The 24815-nt window shown below is 35.0% G+C and overlaps 1 protein-coding gene across 5 annotated transcripts in view; it reads right to left on the reverse strand.

The window, feature by feature from the left end:
- Positions 1 to 3763: 3763 nt before the first annotated feature.
- The window catches only part of LOC123309644 (myosin-10-like), a 46194-nt gene continuing 25142 nt past the window's right edge, over positions 3764 to 24815 (reverse strand). The window contains exons 4-11 of one of the 5 annotated variants that reach the window (XM_044892852.1): positions 17437 to 17603; positions 17249 to 17380; positions 16760 to 16989; positions 16569 to 16705; positions 16372 to 16481; positions 7301 to 7649; positions 4710 to 4950; positions 3764 to 3908 (exon numbers count right to left, since the gene is read on the reverse strand). In XM_044892852.1, coding sequence (XP_044748787.1) covers positions 3844 to 3908; positions 4710 to 4950; positions 7301 to 7649; positions 16372 to 16481; positions 16569 to 16705; positions 16760 to 16989; positions 17249 to 17380; positions 17437 to 17603 — 1431 coding nt within the window. In that variant the 3' untranslated portion in view covers positions 3764 to 3843. Of the gene's footprint in view, positions 3909 to 4007; positions 4951 to 7300; positions 7650 to 16371; positions 16482 to 16568; positions 16706 to 16759; positions 16990 to 17248; positions 17381 to 17436; positions 17604 to 24815 lie in introns of those variants that run through there. The other 4 variants (XM_044892853.1, XM_044892851.1, XM_044892854.1 and 1 more) reach the window with 4 other exon arrangements.

The following is a 24815-nucleotide window of genomic DNA, read 5'->3' on the forward strand; positions in this document are numbered from 1 at the left end:
GAATTTTAGCAATCACAATTCAGTTAGCTCCTTACTTGAATTATTTTCCTCAATTTTAGTGTTCAAGCAAACTCTTGAAGCAATCAAATGATCATATAGATCGAAAACCATTGCAGTCTTTTTTTATTTCCTCGTTTAAAAATGATGAGAGTTTCGAAGTTTCAGGAAATAGGACTATTTCTAGGTCCTATTTCCTGAAAGAATAGACCCGTCCTGAAATATAATGCAGGATCTGAAATCCTCCCATTTTCTGATAACTCAGTGCAGGGGCGTATATAGGAGCCCCCCCTCCCCCTAAATGAATATTATTAACAGGGAGACTATGCTCAAAATTATTCTTTGAATCTCAATCCCAATTAAAAAAATTTATCTAACCTAACCATTCGATGGGGTAAGCGTCTCGCCCCTATATATTAGCTATATATGCCACTGACTCAGTGGATAAACCCTCGGTTTTGCGAATGAAACGAAATTATCGATTCCGGAATTTGAATAACCAGATATGATTTTTATCGAAAAGTTTAGAGTGTTTGATCTAAGCTTGAGGAGATCATTGAAAAAGATTCTATTTTTGGTTTACAATTCGGGGCCCCTAAAGATCGGGGGCTCCGTATCATTGATACGGCTGATACCGCGGTAGCGGGGCGTACCCCTGTCATGATTTCAAAATGATAACATGGCAAATAAAAAGCACAATGTTACAAATATATTACGTAGATATCATGGAGTGGGAACATGACATTTACAAAATGTGGATATAATTTGGATACAGCACAGGTACATCCCAAATATCGTATCAGACACGTACCTAATGGTTACATAAAAATAACACATAACAAAGTTACCCCTTCGATCCCCAAAGAAAACATAACAGATATGTTACTGGTCACCTGGTTCATTTTCGACTGAGCATGCGACGTCCGTTCACAAACTGTTCGGAACTGATGCTAAAACAAAACTATTAAAATATTGAGGATATTTGCGATTTTCGACTAGAGCCAGTTGTGCTCTTAGAACATAAATACATGGAATGGACATTGAAGTGCTATGAATGTATTTGTTGTGGTACAAACATTCGATGCTTCTCTGTCTGGGGCGACACTAAGGCAGTGGCGTAAAATAAATAAATTTTTATAGCTCCTACCTTTTTGTACGGAAAATTGACGTGACAATGATGTCGGATTTTTACTATCTCAATTGTGATTGGCGACACTAAGCAACTATCTCACTCCAGTCTTTGGACAATAGCAAATGTTTATTTTCCATTCCTTGTATCTATGTTCCAAGGTTGTGCTACGAGGCAGCAAACCTGAGATTCGTATTCAGTACAAATTTTTGAAATAAAATAAATAAAAAACAAGCTGATTAATTGTGGCAAATTCATTCATTGTAATATTTTTTGTATTAGCGATTTTATTAACTTCAGATCGAATAGAGATGGCATGCGTCGAATAGAAATGTACCTACCAGACAAAGATTAATCTTTGGTACCAGAATTGCCTCCACCCAGCGAGCACAAACATCCCTGGGATGTTTTGGGATGTTTCGAAAATGTTGGCATGAGGATGTTTCTTTGAAACGTAATATGCACTTCCCAAAGAGGTTTCCAAAAGCTATTGGAAATCTTTATTTGTTCTTATCTGTGCCATCTGTGGCATTTCTTCGTCTACCTACTGAGAGGTACTGTCGTGTTGAAAATAATGTAAGCGTGTGGATATCTTCTCTTGGCGTCGCATAGTTTGCCTTGGGAGGTTTATTCCAAATAAACAATATACAATTCACCAATTTCATTTTGCCGCCATTTCCACTTTCTTCGTAGTTTGGACTGTGGACTGTTCGGAGTTGAAAGTTGATTGGTGATTTGTATAATATTAACTACTTCTGTGTTGGTTTTGATTGTGAATTTAGGATCGATTTCTTCATAGTAACCAAATACAATTAATAAGTAAGTATTACATGAATTAAATGTATAGTATAATGTCCAGAAACATACATATAACCTCAAAAGAATCCACGCTGCGTGGTTAATATTATTTGTGTATTTGGGACTAGGTATAATCATTGTATTTTGGTTGGAATAATCGAATGGTATATGGAAGGTTATTATAATTATTCAAGAAATAACTTTATAAAGTTTAAAGCCATATCATCGAGGATTTCAACATTTTTCGATAATGTATCTCTGCCGTTGATAATTCCCAGAATATTTTGTAAGATTACAAAACATTACATTACTTCCGACGATGATAATAATCATTCATCACTTGTGAATCACAAAATAATTCAAATTGTCCCAGAACAGTTCTTGTTTTTGAAAACTCCTTTAAATTGTTGTATTGTATCTTTAAATACCATCAGTAGGTACAAATAATTAAATAAATAAAATCGTTTCGCAAATCAACCTGGTCAGGAGCTATACAACTCAAATTCTCCAGATCCTTTCATGCAGCTATTTTCTCTGTTATTTTAATTGGAAAAAATCGTCTTAACCTTCATATTTTTTGTGAATTAATTGTTTGAATTGTTTTTATTTTGTAGATGTGATCCATAAAAAATTCCAAATCACTAGGAAAGTATTCGAACTCTATGCCAAAGATTGGTTTAGGCATATTAGGCAGAGGAGGAGGGACGATGAAATGAAGGGAAAATAAATTTTTCATAAATTTTTTTTCATTTTCCCTTTCGGTACATCTAAAATTATAATCAGTTTGTTTTCTATTATTTCTGTTTTTTTATGTTAAATGTGATATTTCTTTTTGGTTATTTATGTTTGTTTTATTGAATGTGATATATTTTTTTGTTTTTTCTCCCTTTCTGTTGTATAATATTCATCAATTGTTTTTTGTTGTTCAATTCATTATGTGAAATGTGATTTCTTTTCCTCTTGTACCTGTTGAAGTATCATTAAAATATTTTCATTCTTATATTGTATTCTGTATTTCATTTAAAAACTTTGTAGTTCATTTAAAATTGAATGTGGTATCCTCAAACATTCAAATGAAAGAAAAAAGGCCTCACAAAAGAATTTCATATAAAGTCTTACAAACAGCGATTTCGTGTGCGCAAAGCGCTTTAGAAATGTTCTATTGTGTACATGAAAAGGCTATCAAAAAAACTTCTGAGTAGTTCTTTTTGTGACATCCCAGGGACATCCATATAATAGCCGCCTGCGGCGGACATTGGCTGTTCTATAAGGCCCGGCGCAAATAGAAACGCAGCTTAGTGAGGTGACGCAGCGTGAGTTTTTGTAAAACATAAAAAAGAACGAGACCGCGCAAATAAAACGTGACAGTGACTTGTCAGATAGTACGTGCAGCGCAGGAAAAAGCTGCGTCACCCTGCGTCACCTCACCGACCTGCGTTTCTATTTGCGCCGGGCCTAAAAGTTCTATTCATGTATAAACAGAACATCGCAGTGGATGTTCAATGTCTCGAAATCTCTTACTTTTAACATCTCTGAGATGTTTTTGTGCTCGCTGGGCAGTTATCTGGTACATTTTCTATTCGACACATGCCATCTCTATTTCTATCACGGCTATAAACACAGATTACAGAGAATCTGTGGCTATAAAGCCCAGAAATTGCTAAGACCCTCATAATGGCAGATTTGTGCTAACATGGCTGCTCAGACCATTTAAATCTGGCCCCTGAAATATTTTCAAGCCAATCTCAGATTTCTGCTTTGTTCTCTGTTCTTTGTTTTAGTTCTCAGTTTTGTTAGATACAGAATCATAGATATAATTTCTTAATGAAACGGAATAAAAACATTTAAATTAATTGAATTTATTTATTACTGAAATTCCACCTATACAATATTTCTCGAACAGAAATATACTAATTACACTATCCCAACATAATTTTAATTTTCACAGGACCATCAGAAGGGTTTGACGAATTTAAATCTGGTACTGAAATATAAAAGATACAGTAATAAATCTCCTTGAAAGCTTCATAAACCATACACAAATTTAAATTCGACAAAACACTACTTCTCAATGAAACATTGGTTCCAGTAGATCAATTTATTGAAATTTAACAATTACCATTTAACAGTTACTTATACGAAGGATTGAGTCATTTATCTCGAGAGTTTTTCATTTCATCAACTTCTGTCAATGTATTCTTGATAATGGTCAGAGAATCATTGAGGTCTTTATAAGTTTCCGACAAATGAGACAAATAAATTTTGTTGAAATGGAGTTTCGGATTCAGGCCAAATTTCTTATTATTATTGATTTTCACGGGGTTCTCAGATTCACTCAACAAGTTGTTTCCTGTAACCAAAGAGGTGGCGTCAGTTTCTGTTAAATCGTTATATTTATCTTTGACAGGACTCTCAGAGGGTATAGAAAGCCTCAGTAGGCAACTCAGATTTTCGTAGGACTCGTCTGTTTGTTTTTGTAAGATCTCGTACCTTTTAGATTCTAGCTCGATCATTTTCTGATAAGTGTTCTTGTTAGAGAATGTGTACAGACTTTTGGTCGAGTGCAATGCATTGCAGGATTTAGTTTTGTCTCGAGATTTCTCGTCACTCAAAGACACGGGTAATTGGAAGTTGCTAAGTTTGTACAGTCGTCGTCGTATACAGTCCATTTCCCGTATGGGCAAATCGAGATTAAACTCGCAACTCGGCTGATGAAAGGTTAAACTCTCAAAAGTAGGGTTTTGCGAAGACAGTGCTTTCAAATTATTTTTTGAATGGGTCATACCGAGATCATACCGTGATTGTAACTCGGCCATTTGGTTGACGTGGGCTTTCGTGGATTGGAGTTCTTTTTCCATCGTACCTATCGTATCTTGCAACTTGAACCTTTTCTCGTTAGTGTAGGCCAGATTTTCTTCAAGTTCTCTGATTTTCTTTTCTAGAACAACTACGGTTTTTTCTTTTTTCTCCAATTTATCCTGAAGATCCCTTATGACTTCGGATTTTACTCTTAAATCTTCTCGTGTCTGTAAACATCAAATATATTATTCAAGTTCACATTTATGCTTTTCTTAAGATTCTATGCTTCAGGATATATATAAATCATTTAATCTCATTCGAACACAAGTGAACATGCCGTCTGTTCCGATATTCCTGAACAGCACTGTCAGTATTTCAGAAACGATGCCTATTGGCCCAATGGTTCGAGTTCTATTGTTATTCGATTGCGGGCCAGTAAAACCAGCAATATCGGAACAGGCCCATGGTATATTAGCTGTATTCGGGTTCGGCTTTCGGACAGTCCGAGAATGGTTCTAGAACTGCGCAGAGGATTCAATACTAGGGCGCAACAGTTTTGCGCAGTTCTAGAACAATTCTCGGACTGTCAGAAAGCCGAACCCGAATACAGCCATTGCAACGTCCGAATTCCCTAAATACGCCCCTGCCGCCACTCGAAAACATCGCGATTAGTGAGACTATTCTCGAAGAAGGGCGTAACGACATAAAAGATACGCAAGGTGGATATCGGAGCCGTTAGTGTTCTGAATACAGCCGCGGTATTACAAAGTGCAAAAGAAAATTAATGATTGGGTGAATAAATTAGAGCGTTAGTCCTTTTACCTAAATTAGTGTAGTATTGTGTAAATAAATTAAACGTAAAGAAAAGTGACAATGTAATCGACCCGAGAACGTTACATTGGTGTAAGGTGTGAGATGTTGTGTTAATTAAATTGGACTGAAGGTAGTCTAACTCCGAAAGGCCATGAAATATAACGAAGTGCGATCCCCGCACGTATTTCAACCTCCCCCAGTCAGCATCAGACTCCAGACTGGAGTACTTGCAGAACACTGCGATGGGAGAGAAGAAATGTACGCAGATATCTGCTTTTGAGTACCATGCATGTATGGGGAAGCTTAGGACGTTGAACACCAGATGTCGCATCGATTTATTTATTACTTCAATGCTGCCACTGTCTTCCAACAAATGGCCCTCTTCATTCAGTCGGTATCGTTTGGTTGAGTAATGTGATACTGACTAGCTCAAACAAGAGCGAAACCGGTCTGTCACTACTCACTATCGATGTCGGCACGTTCTCCATGGTATAGTGAAAGTGTAGATTTCTGCCAGTCCGATTTATTTTGTTAATTAAATTGTTGGAGATTCTGAATGCCGATAACTAGATCGCAAGCAGATAAAATGGACCAGGCGAGTATTGATTTTTCAAGCAAGCCTTTGAACAAATTATCTTGAAAATGAAAGAAAAAAAAATAGCGAAATACACCAGAAAAGGGAGAAAACACTTATATATTGGATGAAGGTACATTCAGAAAAAGTTTATATTAATGAAGATTACATGTACAAGTGTTTAGAAAATGTACTAGAGACTCAACAATAGGAACCTGTTCAGTGGCGGATTTACATATTTGCCGCCAGAAGGCTATTCAAATTTTGCCGCCCTTACCACAATTATTTAGTTCAAAATATTGGGGCAAATTTTTGTGTCAGTGAATATGTAACATTAAGATTTGTACACCGTTTTACTAATAACTACTCATAATTATTGTGACCTAGGGAATCGATGTGTCAGTTCCCGAGTTCCCAGATCATTTTTACAATGCAACGATTAAGATGAGATTTCACAAGACATAGAATGTTTATTTCTGAATGAAATAAAATTTAGTCATAGACTTCTAAAGAGGCGAAGTAATGAATATATTAATTGATATTAGTCACACACATATACATTCAGTAAACGTAATTAAATCACTTTTCATATTTTCATATTATCCTGATATTTTTTCATTTCGAATCATTAGGCGAACTTTGTTTTTTTTTAAACCCAAACTTTTATTGAATTTGTTATTTTTGAATTGGAAAAAAATAATTTGTCAGTAGTTTTTACGTTCAAGTTCAAGTTCAGACCTGTTACTTCAAAGACAAAAAAGTTATGAGAACTTTTCGAAATCTAATTTTTTGCTGATAACTCAAAAACGAAGAATCGTAGTAGGCTACGGTTTTCACCATTCTTTGTTTCTGTGAAAAAGAGCTGGGAAATATGTCATCCGTTTTCTTCCAGCTCTTAAAGATCTTGAGATCCCCTCAGTGGACAACGAATGTTGCCCACCGTATGCATGGCTATTGAAGTCACTCTCTAACGGCCGTTTTCAATATACCTATCTATCCATCGTTTCACTTACTGACGATTGGTAATCATTGGTAACCATTCTAAAATATATTTAGAGATAGATCATAGAAACGAAATCACATGCATTTTCTATCTACAGTAACTGAAACAATGGATAGATACGATTATTGAAAACGGCCGTAATTCGTATTCTAATCGGTTATTGACTTATTCCACATTGATACATTACCTCGGCCAGCATGTTCCTAACATCTTTGCAGTATCTTGTTAGACTGTCCTTCTCCATTAGTAGTTCGTCCTTCTTCGCCTTTATCATTCCTATCAAGCCATCTCTTACTCTAAGCAGATTCTCCATTTCGTTCATTTGCTTGTGTTGTTTCTCAATGGTACTTTCGTAACATGCCAGCTTCTGCTCATTTTCCATGGATTTCTTTATTATCTCACTGAGTTTCTGCCTACCGTCGGCTACCATCTTCCTTAGTTCGTCTGTAGGACAGTTAAGATTTTGCTCTTCCAATGCATCTTGGCGAATTTTCAAATGTTTCAATTCGGCGCTAAGTTTTGCCACTTCGATCGACCTGGAAATGAAATTTGTTGCAACCACAAAATCTTCGTTTAGGTATTTAGTATTTTGGACCCGGATACACGAAAGAGTTCAAGGGATTCTTGTAATAGGGTATGGTCTTTATGATCCATAGAGAATAGAGCAGATTTGAAGAACTTATTTTGAAGGACCCTTTATTGAAGAAAACATTCGGACCAAAAATTAAAAAGGATGGGAGAGTAAGTAAGGTATTACTGAAAAAAAAAACAAACGATTCAATGATTATAAATGCTTAGTCTGAAAACCGAATTAGGTCCTTGAATTTCATTAGTCACTTAACCAAAACAAGTGTTTCGCTATCAGAGCAGCATCTTCAGATGGATGAGTTTCCCTTAAGGTAAACTGAATTATTCGGTACCCAATGAATAGTTATATAAACCAGCAATTTACTCTACTTCTAATTATATAGAGAGGATAATGATAGTTTCCAGGACATTTAAGTGGGAGCGCCCACTAAAGGGGCGTAGCACTGACATGGCACATACATGGCAAAGGCAATGCATAATTTTCAGATTTCAACTGAGAACGACATATTTCACGAAACTGACACTTCACTTTGATGTGTGATATCTGAAAATTATGCCTCGCCCATGTCATGTATGTGCCATGTCAATGCTACGCTACTTTGGTGGGCGCTCCCCCTAAAACAATTATAGAGTGTATAGTACAAATCGGAGGGTCTATCGGCAAATATGGAAAAAAGGAGTGGCTAGTTATACAAATTGAAAAATATATTCTTTCATAATCATCAAAAACTTTTTAACACTTTCGCGACTTTCCACTTTTCTTGTTGAATTACGTATGTTTTAAACATGAATATAACCTATTTTTATGTCGAACTTGTTTGTTTTTCAAGTTTTTGACCATTTTCCGTCGTGTCCCACCGGTGACCCACCGGTTGGACACGCAAGGCCTCTAGCAATAACCAGCGTGACCCACCGGTGGGTCATGACGTCGTGAACGTGTTAATTATTACCTTCCTTAGATTGTAACGATGTGTTTTGATTTTGAAATACATGAATACATATAACGGGTGTACGCTCTTTTATAATTTGGTTATTTCAAATAATATGCCACACAAATAATATAATTTCGTAAAAAGCACATCGTATTGCATTAAATACTACATTCTCGAATGTGCATCTGTCGCGTTCGGTCGATAAACCTGCGATTCCGTTGTTTTTAAATAAACTTATATTGATCTCCTGAATTCATTATGAATTCTTCAAGTGATGGAGAATTCACTGTGATGGAAATAGAAGAAAATGGCGAATGGAAAAAAATCCGACAGAGAAAAAAGAGGATCAGAGATCCAACCTCTCCCACGCAACTTGGACCCAACAAAAAAGTACCTTCATGCGATAAAGAGATTCCACAATCGATAATACGGTGCGATTATCGAACGCATCTGGACAACAAAAGAAATCAGATAACACAACAGGATATGCCAATGCGACAAAATATAAACACAAATAATCAACAAAGAATGACTCACTCACGGAAAATTGACAAAAACTACAACTCGCTTTCCACACGAATGAATGAAATTCGAAATGCTGAATACGAATTTCTTTTCTATCTAACAGTCGACGAGTCCATTATAAAAGACAGAATTCGAATGGCTGAAGAATGGAATAAAAAATCTCCGCAATCAACAGACATTATTCTGAGAACCAAACTGGGCTATCTGCTGAAATCAAATGGTAATAAAGAAAAACTCGAAGCTGCCCTAGAAGAAATGAAAATCCACAAGATTATAATTAAATATAACGAAACAAGACCATACGAAAGAACAAAGGAAAGAAAAGAACCACAAAAAACTTTCTCAGTAGTTATAACTGCCGTAGAAAAATCTATTGATGAAAAAGACATAAGCCAACACCTAAACAATCTCAATCTAAAACACAGATACTGTAAGAGAATAACATCAAGAGCAACAAATACACAAACAGGGCATATAAGAATAATAACTGGAGAGGAAACAACATTTGAAAAACTGTTAAATGAGGGGATGTTTTATAAAAACAGACACTACCTTGTCTACCCTAGTAACCCACCTGAACCCACACCAATGCCGTGCAGCAGATGTTTATTATTTGATCACACAACCGATAACTGCATAAGTCCTCTTGTGTGTACTAAATGTCAGGGCCCACACAGAGAATCTCAATGCAAAACAACCCTCCCTCCCAAATGCAAGTCATGTGGCTCAGAAGATCACCAATCATGGTCCCCTAAGTGCCCAAAACACCCCAGAAAACCTTTAGAGGGAATACCTAACGTCTCAATCAAACCACTCAACAAAAAATCAGGAAACATAGAAGAACTAAACAAGAAACAGAGCAGAATTCACGGCACAATTACTATTCATGATGATATAGTTAATACATATATAAGGAAGTTAAACAAACCTAAAAATACCAATAGGGAAGAACTAATCAACAAATTAAAAAGAAGATTCATCAAACAATATAAAATCGACACTGTCGCCGTTTTTTCAGGGAGCAGAGTGTATATTTTGATGTTTGACATGGAGAACCCAGAAGATCCGTCACCAACAGAGCCAACCCATAACAGCATTCAAATTCAATTCTGAAGTGAAAATCCTTTACAACAACATTAACAGCTATGTTCCGAAAAAACAAATTATAAATAACTTCATTGAAAATAACGACATCAAATGTGCTATGTTTGTGGAGGCAAAAATTGAAGAGGATGATAAAGTGACATACAGGGATTGGAAAACCATCAAAAAAATAGGAAACAAAACAATAAACAAAAGAGGAGGAAGTATTGTGCAAGGCCACCCAACCATGAAAATAGGAAAGGAAAACCCACCAGTGCTGAAGAAACATTGGAATGAATGTCTCCACTTCACTATACTATTCAAAAATGAGAAGCTGCATGTATTTTTGGTGTACATACATCCACACTCCGCTATTGAAGAAACAATATTCACCAAGGCAGCACTATACAAATACGCTATAATCATAGGAGACTTCAACGTTAACAGAAGTAAAAATAAACAGCTAAGCAAATTTTTGCAGAACGGGATATTCACTAAACACCTGACAAATCCAACATTTATTATGGGCAACAATCCAGACAGTACTCCGGACCTAATATTATACACTTCTAACCTGAGAAGCAATGTCAAGAATGTTGAGCTTGTTCCAGACCTGGGATCCAACCACCTAGCAATGGTAATCACCTTTGATATGTTGGAAATAACAGAAGATATACCCAAGAAAACAACATATAACTTTAGGCAATGTAATATGAAAGAAGTCAATCGAGAAATAATGAACTTCATAAAACAAAATGAGGGAAGAGAAATTAACGAAGACTACATCACAGAATTCAACAACTATTTATCAGACAACATAAGAAAACACACCCCCATTGCTAGACATAATCCATCTCTTCATGAACTCCCCCCCTATATCATAAAGCTCATCAAGACAAAAAGAAAAATGTACAGAGAATACCAGCAACAGCCAAATCCCGATTTCAAAAGAAACATAAATGAAATTAACAAGAGCATTCACAACATGATCAAGCAATACAAACAACATACATGGATGAGCGCGTGCAATGAAATAAATAAGACAAAGGGACGAACATTCTATCAACATGTAAACAGGCTTTCCAAATACAAAACATACCATAGTATACCAACCTTAAATGAGGCAGGCAAAATATATGACACAGATAAAGAAAAAGCAGAAATATTCTCCAGGCATTTCAACAGCTCATTTCAATATGATAAAAACCTCAAGTTTGACAAACATCATGAAAAAGATATTAACGACTGGTACAACAAATATTTCAATAATCCACAAACATTAACAAGAAATCAAAACATTAAAATTGATGAGGAAGTCTACTATGACATTTTACATAAGAGCAAGAACAGTGCTCCAGGAGCTGACAATATTCCATGGAGCGTTCTGAAAATGCTACAAAAAGAAGTACATAACGAAATAATCAAAATATATGAACACTGCTTAAATACTGGATTATTCCCTAATATTTGGAAAGTAGGCACTATAATAACCATACCGAAACATAACACGGACCATCAAAAGGTACAAAACTATAGGCCAATAACACTGCTCCCTGTGCTGGGTAAACTGCTGGAGAAGATCATAAAAAGTAGACTTGAGGAACAACTGGAAAATGTCATACCTAAACACCAATTTGGATTTCGGACCAAAAAATCAACTACTCTGCCAATTACCATATTTATATCTAACACACAAAATGCTCAACTAAATCGAAAGAAAACAGCTGCGATTTGCCTAGACATCAACAAAGCATTTGACAGCATTTGGCGCAGAGGACTACTGTTTAAATTACACCAACTCGACACTCCTCACTATCTCATAAAAATAATCAAGGAATTTTTGGAAGAAAGAAAGCTGACAGTTAAGATAAATGAGACGACCTCTTCCTGGTTCTCCCCAGAGCAGGGCACACCACAGGGTTCACCACTGTCCCCGTTTCTCTATAACATATACTGCAGCGATATATATAATGCACCCAGCCAATCACAATACCTTCTACAGTATGCTGACGACACAATAGTTATTTCACACGAAAAAACAGAACAAAAATGCCTGAAAGGCCTACAACTCTACACAAACAGTCTAGTTTCCTGGTTTCACAAATGGCGACTTCAACCTAATCCAAGCAAATCAAAACTGATAATATTCAATCATAAGATACGTCCAAATTCACCAACAATCCAGATTGAAAACAAAATCATATCACCATCCCCATCAATAAAATACCTAGGCATACAAGTAGACAACAAGGCCAATATGAAATTGAATTCCAACATAGCCAAAAAAAAACACAATAGCAAGAGCTAAACATTTCAGATGCCTCACATATAACGACCAAGGAATAAGTTTGGAAAATTCCATCAAAATCTACAAAACCATCTGTAGACCAATTTTAGAATATGGACATCCACTATATACAAACGTTGCGGATTCGGTTATGAGAAATATAGAAGTAGGAGAAAGATCAGCACTAAGAATTATAACTCGACTGAGACACCCACTTAATAAACTCCACAACCCATCAAATGAACTATTATATGAAAAAGCCAACATACAGCCAATCAAGGAGAGACTAGAGAAACTGAATAGAAGATTTGCACAAAGATTGAAAGAAATAGAGGATGTTGAAATCATGTTCCACAAGGACCCCCCGGTAACTAACCCACACAGAAAATTTCCAACTCGAAGTGTGATGGACAGACTATCTGAGATGCAGTGAAGAAACTGAAATAGAATGAATTTTTTTTTTTTGTATTTTTGTAATTCACTAGGCTGAAGGACTTCGGTCGATGGCCAATAAAGAACGGTTATTATTATTATTATTATTATTATTAAATACTGCTGTCAAACTGGCGCAGGAATGACATGCGTCAAAATAACGATGTTCAACTTTTTTCAGATGGGATGAAATTTTTGGTTACATATTTCAATGGAACTCATTTTCTGAATTCGTGTGTGCAGGAATATTTGTTTTTTTCAAACAAGTGAATAAATGAACCTGTGGTGCCTTGGCCTTATGAAAATAAATAATAAGGAAATTCACCGAGAACATCTCTAGAATTAATAGACTTTTTCAAGTACCCCCGATCTCTTTTTTCGAAATAATCAGATATCAGACAACAGATTATTGATATTTTGATTCGTTATCAAGTTACAGACCGTTTCTGTATAATGAATATTTCGATTATCTTCGTCTATGTGTGAGATATTCAAAAAATCCAAAAACATTTTTTTCACAAATTTTTATGTTTCATATGATATCCGTACTGCATAATAGAAATATGAGTAAATACCATTTCAGAGATATACAGGAGAGTCAGTGTTTTTCAAATAAGACACCATATATTTTTCAACGCAATTTTTTAGCAGCGGATTTTTTCGAAAAGCATCTCAGCTTAAAAATTTAATCCGTTTCAAAGATTTAATTTTTCGAATTCATTCTTGAAATGAGACATAAATTAATCAACTCACCTTCCACAATAAAAATAATATCATATTTTATAATGAGGAGAAATTATCTAGAAGTTTTAATTCCATGAAGAATACATATAAATTGAATCGAAACTTCGATAGAAACGCAATATATAGGAGGAACTCTAAAGGGAACTGAGGGGAGTCGAATACACACAGAGTGACTCGTTGAGAAATGCACATACAATCAGGGGAGATGGAGAACACCAGGGTGCTTCTAAATGACCTATATTTTATGGGTCTTCCTTTTTTTGTAACCATTTTCAGGCAGATTTAGCAAAATTTCCTCTATTTTTCAACTGATTATAACTTATGGATCACCCTATATTTTTGGGATATATTTGATTCGTCTGTTCTTTGTCAGAGGTGCTATCGATTAACATAATAAAAAAAGTCTCATTTCAAGTCCGCCTCTAAAAATTAAATGTATATCAATGTATATCAATATTTTGAAATTTCATCAACAAATTTGGAAAGATCAAAAAGAAATAAGAAATACTGAATGTATTTAGTGTTTCAGCATACAACTTCTTCAATCGTTAAGTTGGATCAAATCTAGATGTTCCGAAACTTAGGTGACACAAGATTTGAAAAAATAAATTGTTTTCCTGAAATGGTATTATACATTCCAGCTCAAATCATTAACTATATTTTATTCTCCTGATTTCTAGATCCAACTTTATTGAAAAACGTATATTTTGGGCAAGTTTCATGATCAATGACTAACTTTCAAACACCTTCTATGCATAAATTGATCATCATATTGCGCCCTATTTGAAAAAATGTAAGAGGAGGAATGTTGCTAATTTTGAAGAAAACATGGCTTTATTTTCAACAAAAATAATGTTGCAACGAATCTAAATTTAGAATTTTAAAGGTAGAACAAGGGTATGATCATCTCTCAACTATTCTGATGTATTCTTGATGAAAATATTAAAAAAGGGCAGTTTATACGTATTGTTAAATGTATTTCATAATACACTTTAGGTTCCATATCTCTAAATATTTTCCATTATAAACCCTAAAGTGTATCATTTACTTACTGAACTAATCAATACGTACGAACTGCTCTGTTGTACTATTATTTATGATTCTTACCGAGAAAACATCAGGAAAGTAAGGAAATTATCATACTCTAGCTGAAGAAATAATCAGAAGCGGATGAAAAAAAATTCTAGTCTTCTGTTTCTGTGTTTTGTTCAAACTTTATAATGTAGATTTGTTTCATCGTTACTTTTGTACCTCTAGTATTTCTAAAAAATTGGAATTCAGTAATTAAGAAAATGAGAAGGATTGATGATTTCATGGAACGAATCTGGAAAAGTACTATTTGGGGAAGGCAATTCATTTGTTTTTCAATTATCTGCCCATTCATTACCGAAACATCTATATTTGACTTATATTGAAAATTGAAAAACTTGTATTTTTTTGTATTTCAAAATTATGGCATACAGAGTGTTGTTTCGACTCAAGACATACAAATTATTTTTTCAAGCCGTATCAGAAGAAAAAAATTTGTTCATCGACGATTATTTGAAAAAATGAGGAAAATTACTAAATAACCGGTATCCTAGTGATGAAGAAAAATAGAGCTATAAAATATAGGTTATTTAAAAACACCTTGGTGTCCCCTATTTACCCTTCCTGTATGCGTAGATTCCCATGAATTCAAGAATGAATTCGAAAAACTATATCTTTGCATCGGATGACATTTTTGGAAAACACGATGCTTTTCGTCAAATTTGTGACTGCAAAATTGCGTTGGAAAATACAGTCCCTTCATAAAAACACCGACTCTCCCCTATATATTTGAAATGGTAATTTCCATCATCCATTACGATTATCACAATAAACATTAATATTACTGAAAAAAAAATCTTGGAATTTTCCGAATATCTCTAACATAAAATAAGATATAGCGAAATATTTGAAATGGTCATTTATCGGAAATGTCCTGTAACTCTAGAAGGAACCAAGAAAGCTAGGATCTGCTTTCTAATAAATAATTATTACGAAAAAAAAGATGAAGTCTATGAAGATTTTTCCTCTAAGTCTTAGTTCTCGAGATACTCTTAGTGAGCATTGAATTTGAGATGCACTGTACTACATGTTTTCCATTACATGAAAAATGTTATTTTCAGAGAACCATCCCTTATAAATGAAAGCTTCGTCTTCCTATGACAATAAAGGAAAAACCTGAGTTGATCTATTTTTTGTGGGGATTCGACAAATCACATCGAGTAAAATATTTTTTTATTTCAAATTACTGCAAAACTATATATACTCTGTATTCTATTCATGGTGTGAATGAATATTTGCGACAAAATTCAAGGGGGTATACCTTGTCAATATGAATTTCATATAATTTTTTTTTGAGCAGTCCCTGCTTAGATGATACCTGAGAACTGAGAAGCAATTTTCAATTTTTTTCTTAGGAACTGATATGAATTTAATGGAGCAGACATTCTATGTGAGCGACAAAGCAAGGAAATAAAAGTTAGCTGGTGTTCCCCTAAAACTGCAAGCCATCCCTGAAATTTGTTATGAAAGGAACTTTTTTTTTAAATTCATATCATACCCAAAAATATCGACGTAATACGTTGATCAATGTGCAGGACGAAATACCGATTCGTTCTTTCGGAATTCTCGAATACTTACTTTTCGTTCAGTTTCATTTCACTATCCTGTAGCATACTCTTGTATTTCACGATTATCTCTTCTTGACGTCTGATATCTGGGGCGTTGTGGATATTCTCTAGTCTATCAAGCTGAAACATGATGATTGCATTCATGTCGAGCAATAAGAATGATTTGTTTAGTGTGTCGCCAATTTTAAAAAGATAATTTTATATTACCAATTCGGAACGCTCTGCTGCCCATCTTATGCTTTCTTTTTCAAATGTTTTCAATTTTTCTTCCTGTTCTCTAAGTGTAACTTTTGTAGCTAATAGTTCACTGTAGAGCTCTGCTTGAGCATCGGGGCAAGGTATGGCTGAAAAATAATTCTAGTTTTGTTTTGTGATCGTAATATCCCCTCAAAGCATACATTTCCCCCAATCCATCTGTTTCGAGATGCTATCCATATTCTTCTCGTGCTCATGTCCCAGTTTCTCCAACTCTTTCTCTAACTTTTCATATTTTTCAATAGCTTCGGCTTTCTCGTTCCGAGTCTTTTCAAGATCCTCGCTGAAACTCTTCAACTCAGACTTCAACTTCTCTATTTCGTGCTTCAAATTCTCTTCCTCATTTCTCTTCTTGTTCTGAGTTACCTCCAATCTGAAAAAAAAGGTTTTAACATAGCAGTTCACGCCTAACATCTAGAGTAGACGTTGGCTCACCTCTCATCTCTAGATGTTAGGGATTAATAAGACCAATATATAAAGTAATATGTATCCAAAATATTTATTATCAAGACGAGGAAACATAATAAATGTACAAGTGTAAGTGTGCAACTTAAAAAGGACTATAAAAGTTCAATAACAAGGTAGGCGTGAAAACCTCATTCAGTGCCTTCAGTGTTAAAATACATAAACACCTCGTTTGGAAACTGTTCCTGTCATCGGTCAGCTTGCTCAGTAGTTTCTCTTGTTCTCTGATGTTCTTCTGCATCTCATCCTTTTCCTTGGACCATGCATTTTCTTTTTGGCGCAGTTGATCTTGACTGGTCCTACAAAATAATTCGATTGAGCCAACTAAAACGAGATTTCAAAACCGATTGAGTACTTTAGCTTCTTCGACAAATCGGTATTCTTGCCTTCTGCGTCCTTGAGTTTGGATTCAGTTTCGTTCAGTTTCACCCTCAAAGTTTTTAATGCTTGACCATTGCTGTTATTTCTTGTTTTCACTTCTTGCATACTTCTTCTCTCGCATTCCAATTCATGGTTCAGTTTCTGAAATGACAAAGTTCGTATTTTTTTTTAACTTTTTTTGCTACGCTATCTTATACAGGGTGTTTCATTGGGAAACGAAAATACTCAAGAGGCGAATAGAGGGTAACGAGGTCGTTCTAGATATACCACATTTATTGGCCTTGACTGTCTACGTAACCGTGATATAAGGTGTTTTATGAAATGTTTTTCTTCCTAGGAACATAACAAGCAAACCACACAGCACATTTATTTTCTTTATATTCGAAACACATGTTTCTTATATACAAAAAACTATACTGAAACGTGAAGATACTTCAAATTTTTGCGCAGACAGTTTCACTGCACAAATTTTTATGTAATTCAAAAGTGAAGTTACGAAAAATTGACATTCAATAATACATCGATGAAAATTTAGAATCCACAATTATTTTCAAACCACTGATTGGTTTCCCTTTTTTCAATCGCGAACTAATCCATTGATCATTTTGCCGTTACTTACTTGTGATTTGAAGAAAAAATTAAAGTATACTCCATTCACTTTCATAAATGCACTCGGTTGGCCTTGAAATAATTTTCTTAGTTTTTGTAACCAAAAAGGAGTAAGGTTGGCACTCATGAAATGCCGTTAATGTCATAACGACCTACACCTAATATTAATTAATTTCACAAAAATACCGAAAGTGAAAACGAGAGAAGACAGAGTATCAGGTGTTCTATTCAGAATTATTGTGGCCTGCTCATTCAATTAGTAACACTTATGTTCTAAAATCTACATATCAGACATATTCAGTGAAAATAAACTAATATTATGTTTCAACAGAATCTGAACGACTCATATTTTAGCTGAATCAGAAAGATTGTGAACGAAGATGATGACAAAGAATTTCCTTCTATTGGGAGACCCAAAAAGGTGGTTGCATTTGCGGTCTTCATTTTTGGTAAAATCCTGCAACGGTAAATTTGGAATTATGATTTGAAAAATGAACACTTCACTAACATGGGATATTCCGGCCATAAGGATGAAGCAGGGAGTTTTGCGGAAAACACCAGCAACACCGTTTCTTCTACATTACAAGACTTTGTTTCGCCACTTATTCATGATGGATTTTAGATTTGTCGGAAGCGAGTTCAACCTTCTAGTGGCTGCATTTAATATATCGTCAGGAATATAAAAATCTTGCATGATTTCAATGATGACTTTTCGAGAAGATATAAAACCTTGTTGCTTTTATTTTCGCATCGCCGTCGTCAATGATACGATAAAGCTTTGAATCAAAGATTATAGAGTAGAAAGATGGGAAACGCCCTCATATCGCTAGTACTAAAAACCGACTACATTTTTGCCAGTGAAAACACGCGTGACAATGAGATGGCGCTAAAAACGCACTGTCAATACAGGAAAACTTTTTGATAACAGTTTTCTGTTTTTTAATTGAGGGGCGCGAAATTCGAATTCTATTTCTCGTTTTGCATTCCAATATTGATTTTGTTTCTATCAGAAAACAAACATCCTGAGCGACAAAACAAAAATATGGTTTTGCTTTGTGATCAGGATGTTAGTTTTCATCTAAACATTTTGGGATCAATTGATAACAACGACAAACGCTGTTGGATGTGCTATATGTTTATTTGCAATTCATAAAAAAATTACAAAAATTGAAATAGTGGGCAATAAATGAAGCTTTAACTAGGACAAAAGTATATGGTGATCTGCTATACGTCGAAGGTATTGTTTCTGTACAATAGGTTGTTCTGAATTAATGAACTTAGTTGAATTTGTGAAATATATACATATATCAGAAATTAATATGAACCAATATTCAACATACCATCATAGCATACATATTCCAGTTACTTACATATGTAGGTATTATTTAAAGAATTTTCAGAACCACACTTAAAAAAAAACCTTACAGGCATATGCAAGACCTGTATGTCAGTATAGTTTCTTGGTGCTTTTTTTATGATTTCCTTATGATATGGTCTCTTCATGACACAATATACAAATCGATTAATGAATGAACAAAACACTCACAGCAGGTTTCATAAAACTTTGACTTTCTAAACAACAATTTGACAGTCACTCGGTTCCGAAATGGAATTCAATAAAACCTCTGCATTTCTGAATATATTGAAAGAGTAGCAATTGAGAATCATTGAATGGACCTATAAAGATCATCATTTCCCCTTAATAGGCCGTTCATGAAAGGGATGCTTTCGACATACAACAATTTACGTTGATGAACAGTTCTCAATTGACCTGCAGTAAAATGTTCATTGCACATGGTGTAGTTAATAATGTTTGCTGAATTAATTGTCTTCAAGCTCTGAGAATTTTATCCACTTCGGAGCACTGAAAATTAGAATCAATAAATGACTGATTCACATGTTACGACTTTTAATACTTACACTTCCATTTTCCTTAGTTGAGTGAAAAACTTAATCACGTAAAATACATTTCATTATTTGATTCACCGTTCTTCACCATTCAATAATTTTCGAACAATATTTTGATGTTTTCACCAAGAAATAAGACAAAAAAATTCAAAAATCAGCAACTAGAACGAGTCAGATAAACAAAAAGCGGAATGAGAATCAAAACATTCAAAACCTCTTCCATCAAAGTTGACGTCTGAAATCTCAAAAAATTTCATATATTTCTGCAAATGGCACTCAAATTAATATTTTAAGCAGTCCTAGCGTCTCAAAAACACGCGTGACACACAGATGTCGCTCAAATCGCTTTAGTTGCCTCGTTTCCCATCTTTCTACTCTATAATCTTTGCTTTGAATGTACCTATACTTCATTCACTTTTATAAAAGCACTCGGTTGGCCATGGAGATTTGACACATTCCACACTGTATAGTACGAAAATGTGAGGTAACGACACTTGTCTGAACATTTTTGGATTTTAAATGAGCGCCATGTTGTCCGTTCTACGTAAAATATCAATAATTACGTTTTTCTCGCAATGTGAATTCACGTCAGAAAGTAAATAAATTCTAAAATCTGTGCTGAACATAATTAACGTTTATACAATCTGTTTGAAAGGATTTCTAATCTAGTTATTTGTATGGAAAGGACAAGAGATCAGTTTTTAAATGTATCTATTTTTGCGATGGGAGGAAATTAAATTATTGACAAATAATATGCAATGGCTTGAGAATGGTTAGTATTGGTTATCTGCTTTAGCTATTGTTGAAGACGTTACATCAGTTGTTGAATTCAAAAAAATCAACCCAAAAATTCAATGCATCTCTTGCAGTGATAGGGAATGGGTATCTTTCGACAGAATTAATATAAAATTACAAGAACGTTGAATTCTTCAACATTCCTTATTGTCATCCTTTTCAATGATAATATTTCTGATTTTGGGAACATTCAACTAAAATGTAAGTATTTAAGATTCAGATGAAACATAATATAAATATAATAATGAGGATAAATTCAGATGCATACCACCCGACGATATGAATATCAAGCATTTTTCCACGGTGCTATGTTGCTCTGATGAGGCCAAATGAGGCCAAAACCATGGTCAGCATCTGCTTTTCTTCGGTGGAACGTATTCCATTTGGGGCCTTGACGATGGCAAATTGGCTAGCTCAATTCAGATCGTAACACTTGTCGATATTCATATCGTAGGGTGGTATGCATCTGAATTTATCCTCATTATTTTATTCATTTTATTCATCAAGTATCACTTTCCGCACTTGATAGGAAAATAACTATTTTTTACAAGCGTTCAACCTTTTTCCCGCACGCATTTCAAGTTACAAAGAGTCAAAGATTATAGAGTAGAAAGATGGGAAACGAGGCGACTAAAGCGATTTGAGCGCCATCTGTGTGTCACGCGTGTTTTTAAGACGGTAGGACTGGTTAAAATATTAATTTGAGTGCCATTTGCAGAAATACCGTGTGTCCCAGAGCTTTTAGGCCAGCAGATATCTCAGTTACCTGCGGAAAAAAAAAATTGAAAAAAATACTTGTCGTAGGAGACCATACGCTCTTTCATGCAGCATAGCAAAATCCACCCCCTGACAAACAACCCCTGAGAAACAACCCCTAACTTTTGTTTTTCAAATGGCACCCCCATGTTTGTTTGGCTTCAACTGACAGCTCTTTTTAATTCTCAATCAATGATATATCATAATATGTATTATAGTTGTAAAGATAGTCACTCGATAAAATTGAATTCGTTAGTGGGTACTGTTAATTGGACTGATCGAATTAGTCCACATTGTAGAGACAAGAAAAAGTGGATGTTGAAAAAAAAAGAGTCAATAAAATGTTAGAACTTTTTGTGCTTTGTTTTATTCCTACGGTATCTGGATGACACATTGGTATCAGTCGTGATATTGTTGTTGTATATCAAAATGCCTTTTACCTTCACTCCCAACGAATACGTTGATATGCTGTTAATTTTTGGTGAATGCCGAAAGAATAAACGTGCTGCGGAGAGGCTGTATGAGCAGCGCTTTCCTGATCGTCGACAACCAGGTCGCAATACGTTTTCGTATGTAGAAAATACCATGCGAAGAGGATCATTTCCCGGAAAAACAGATCAAGCACATCCTACTCCTGTGCGAACTGAGGAAAATTGCATAAATGTGTTGGCCTACGCCGAAGCACATCCTCATATTTCGGTTCGTGCATTGGCGGTGGAGGTTGGGATCAGTAAGTCGTCTGTGCAACGAATTTTCAAACAGTACAGATATCATCCCTTTAAAATACATTTACACCAAGGACTCAGACCTACAGATTTCGAAAGACGACTGGCATTTATTGCTCACATGCAAGTATTCATCCACGACAATCCCAACTTCCTCAATCAAATCTTGTGGAGTGACGAATCCCGCTTCCATAATAATGGTACTGTTAACCGACATAACATGCACTATTGGTCACAGGACAACCCTCACTGGATTAGAGAAACCAATTTCCAAACAATGTGGGGTGTGAACGTGTGGTGTGGTTTACATAATGGACGAATCATCGGCCCTCATTTTTTCCAAGACACTTCGACGGGCCACCGATATCTACATTTCTTGGAAAATGGCATGCCTGCACTACTAGACGATATTCCAATTGAAGAACGACAACAAATGTGTTGGCAACAAGATGCTGCTCCTGCACATAACCATAACATAGTTACGACATTCCTCCATAATACTTTTCAAGACCGTTGGATTGGAAATGGTGGACCTGTGCGATGGCCTGCACGTTCTCCAGATCTCACGCCACTGGACTTTTTCCTATGGGGATATTTGAAACGAGTTGTCTTCGAAACTCCACCAACAAATATTGAAGATTTAACCCAGAAAATTTCAGAGGCTTGTAATACCGTTACTCCGGAAATGATTCGAGCTTCCTGTACTCGCGCGCTGATTCGGCGACTTGAAGCATGTGTGGCAAGTGCTGGCCAACATTTTGAACATTTTCTTTAGTATAATGTTGCAGTAACAATACAGCTGAGCGTATAAATTCGTATTTCATTTGTATTTTTATTTTCCATAATTCTGCATGCCATTCTAGCTACCATGATACATCATTGAATGAGAAATGAAAAAAACTGTAAGTTGAAGCACAACAAACATGGGGGTGCCATTTGAAAAACAAAAGTTAGGGGTGGTTTCTCGGGGGTTGTTTGTCAGGGGGTGGATTTTGCTATGCTGCATGAAAGAGCGTATGGTCTCCTACGACAAGTATTTTTTTCAATTTTTTTTTTCCGCAGGTAACTGAGATATCTGCTGGCCTAAAAGCTCTGGGACACCCGGTATATGACATTTTTTAAGATTTCAGACGTCAATTTTGATTCTCTTCATGAACTTTTTAGGGTTTTCACTCCCAATCTCTGAAACAAAATCAATTAAAAATGAAATCAACGATTTGCTCCTGCGTAAATTCTTGCACTAATTTGTCAGGAGCAAATTAACTAGAAAAAATTGTTGCCTGACAATGAACTTAAAATAAATAACGTTGAAATTATAATTCTTTGTAACGTTTCGGAGTCTATATCAGACTCCTTCATCAGACGAAAAAATCTACTTTTGAAAATCTTCTGAATTGTCGCTTTTTGTCTGACATTAATTGTCAACACACAGAAACAGAGACTGCACAGAAACGTTGATTCATTTAATTTTGAAATTACCGGATGACAGTTCCTTCTTTAGTAAATTGATCCAAATATGATCTATTCCTACCGAACAATTTGCCAAATTATTATCTTGATCTTATAGAATACACGTAGACTCTTTAATTTTTCGTTTAAAATGGTCTGGTTCTGTCATTAAAATTTTAGTGTTGTCCCAATCCATCATGTGGTTGGTAGAACAAATGTGATCTGCGATTTGTGATCGATTAATTTCTCTATTTTTAATATTATTTTTATGTTCGCGTTTTCTTATTTCTAGAGGTCTGGACAATTAATGTCAGACAAAAAGCGACAATTCAGAAGATTTTCAAAAGTAGATTTTTTCGTCTGATGAAGGAGTCTGATATAGACTCCGAAACGTTACAAAGAATTATAATTTCAACGTTATTTATTTTAAGTTCATTGTCAGGCAACAATTTTTTCTAGTTAATTTGCTCCTGACAAATTAGTGCAAGAATTTACGCAGGAGCAAATCGTTGATTTCATTTTTAATTGATTTTGTTTCAGAGATTGGGAGTGAAAACCCTAAAAAGTTTATGAGAGATGCAAAATCCTGCCAAAATAAATTTCAGTCAATTTTGATCAAAGAGGTTTTGAATGTTTTGATTCCCATTCCGGTTTTTGTTTATCTGGCTCGTTCTAGTTGCTGATTTTTTAATTTTTTTGTCTTATTTCTTGGTGAAAACATCAAAATATTGTTCGAAAATTATTGAATGGTGAAGAACGGTAGATCAAATAATAAAATTTATTTTACGTGATTAAGTTTTTCACTCAACTAAGGAAAATGGAAGCGTAAGTATCAAAAGTCGTAACATGTGAATCGGTTATTCATTGATTCTAATTTTCAGTGCTCCGATGTGGATAAAATTCTCAGGGCTTGAAGACAATTACTTCAGCAAACACTACTAACTACACCATGTGCAATGAACATTTTACTGCAGATCAATTGAGAACTGTTCATCGACGTAAATTGTTGTATGCAGAAAGCATCCCTTGCATGAACGGCCTATTAAGGGGAAATTATGATCTTTATAGGTCCATTCAATGATTTTCAATTGCTATTCTTTCACTTTATTCA

The sequence above is a fragment of the Coccinella septempunctata genome, chromosome 3 (assembly GCF_907165205.1).
Source record: "Coccinella septempunctata chromosome 3, icCocSept1.1, whole genome shotgun sequence".
Taxonomy (NCBI): domain Eukaryota; kingdom Metazoa; phylum Arthropoda; class Insecta; order Coleoptera; family Coccinellidae; genus Coccinella; species Coccinella septempunctata.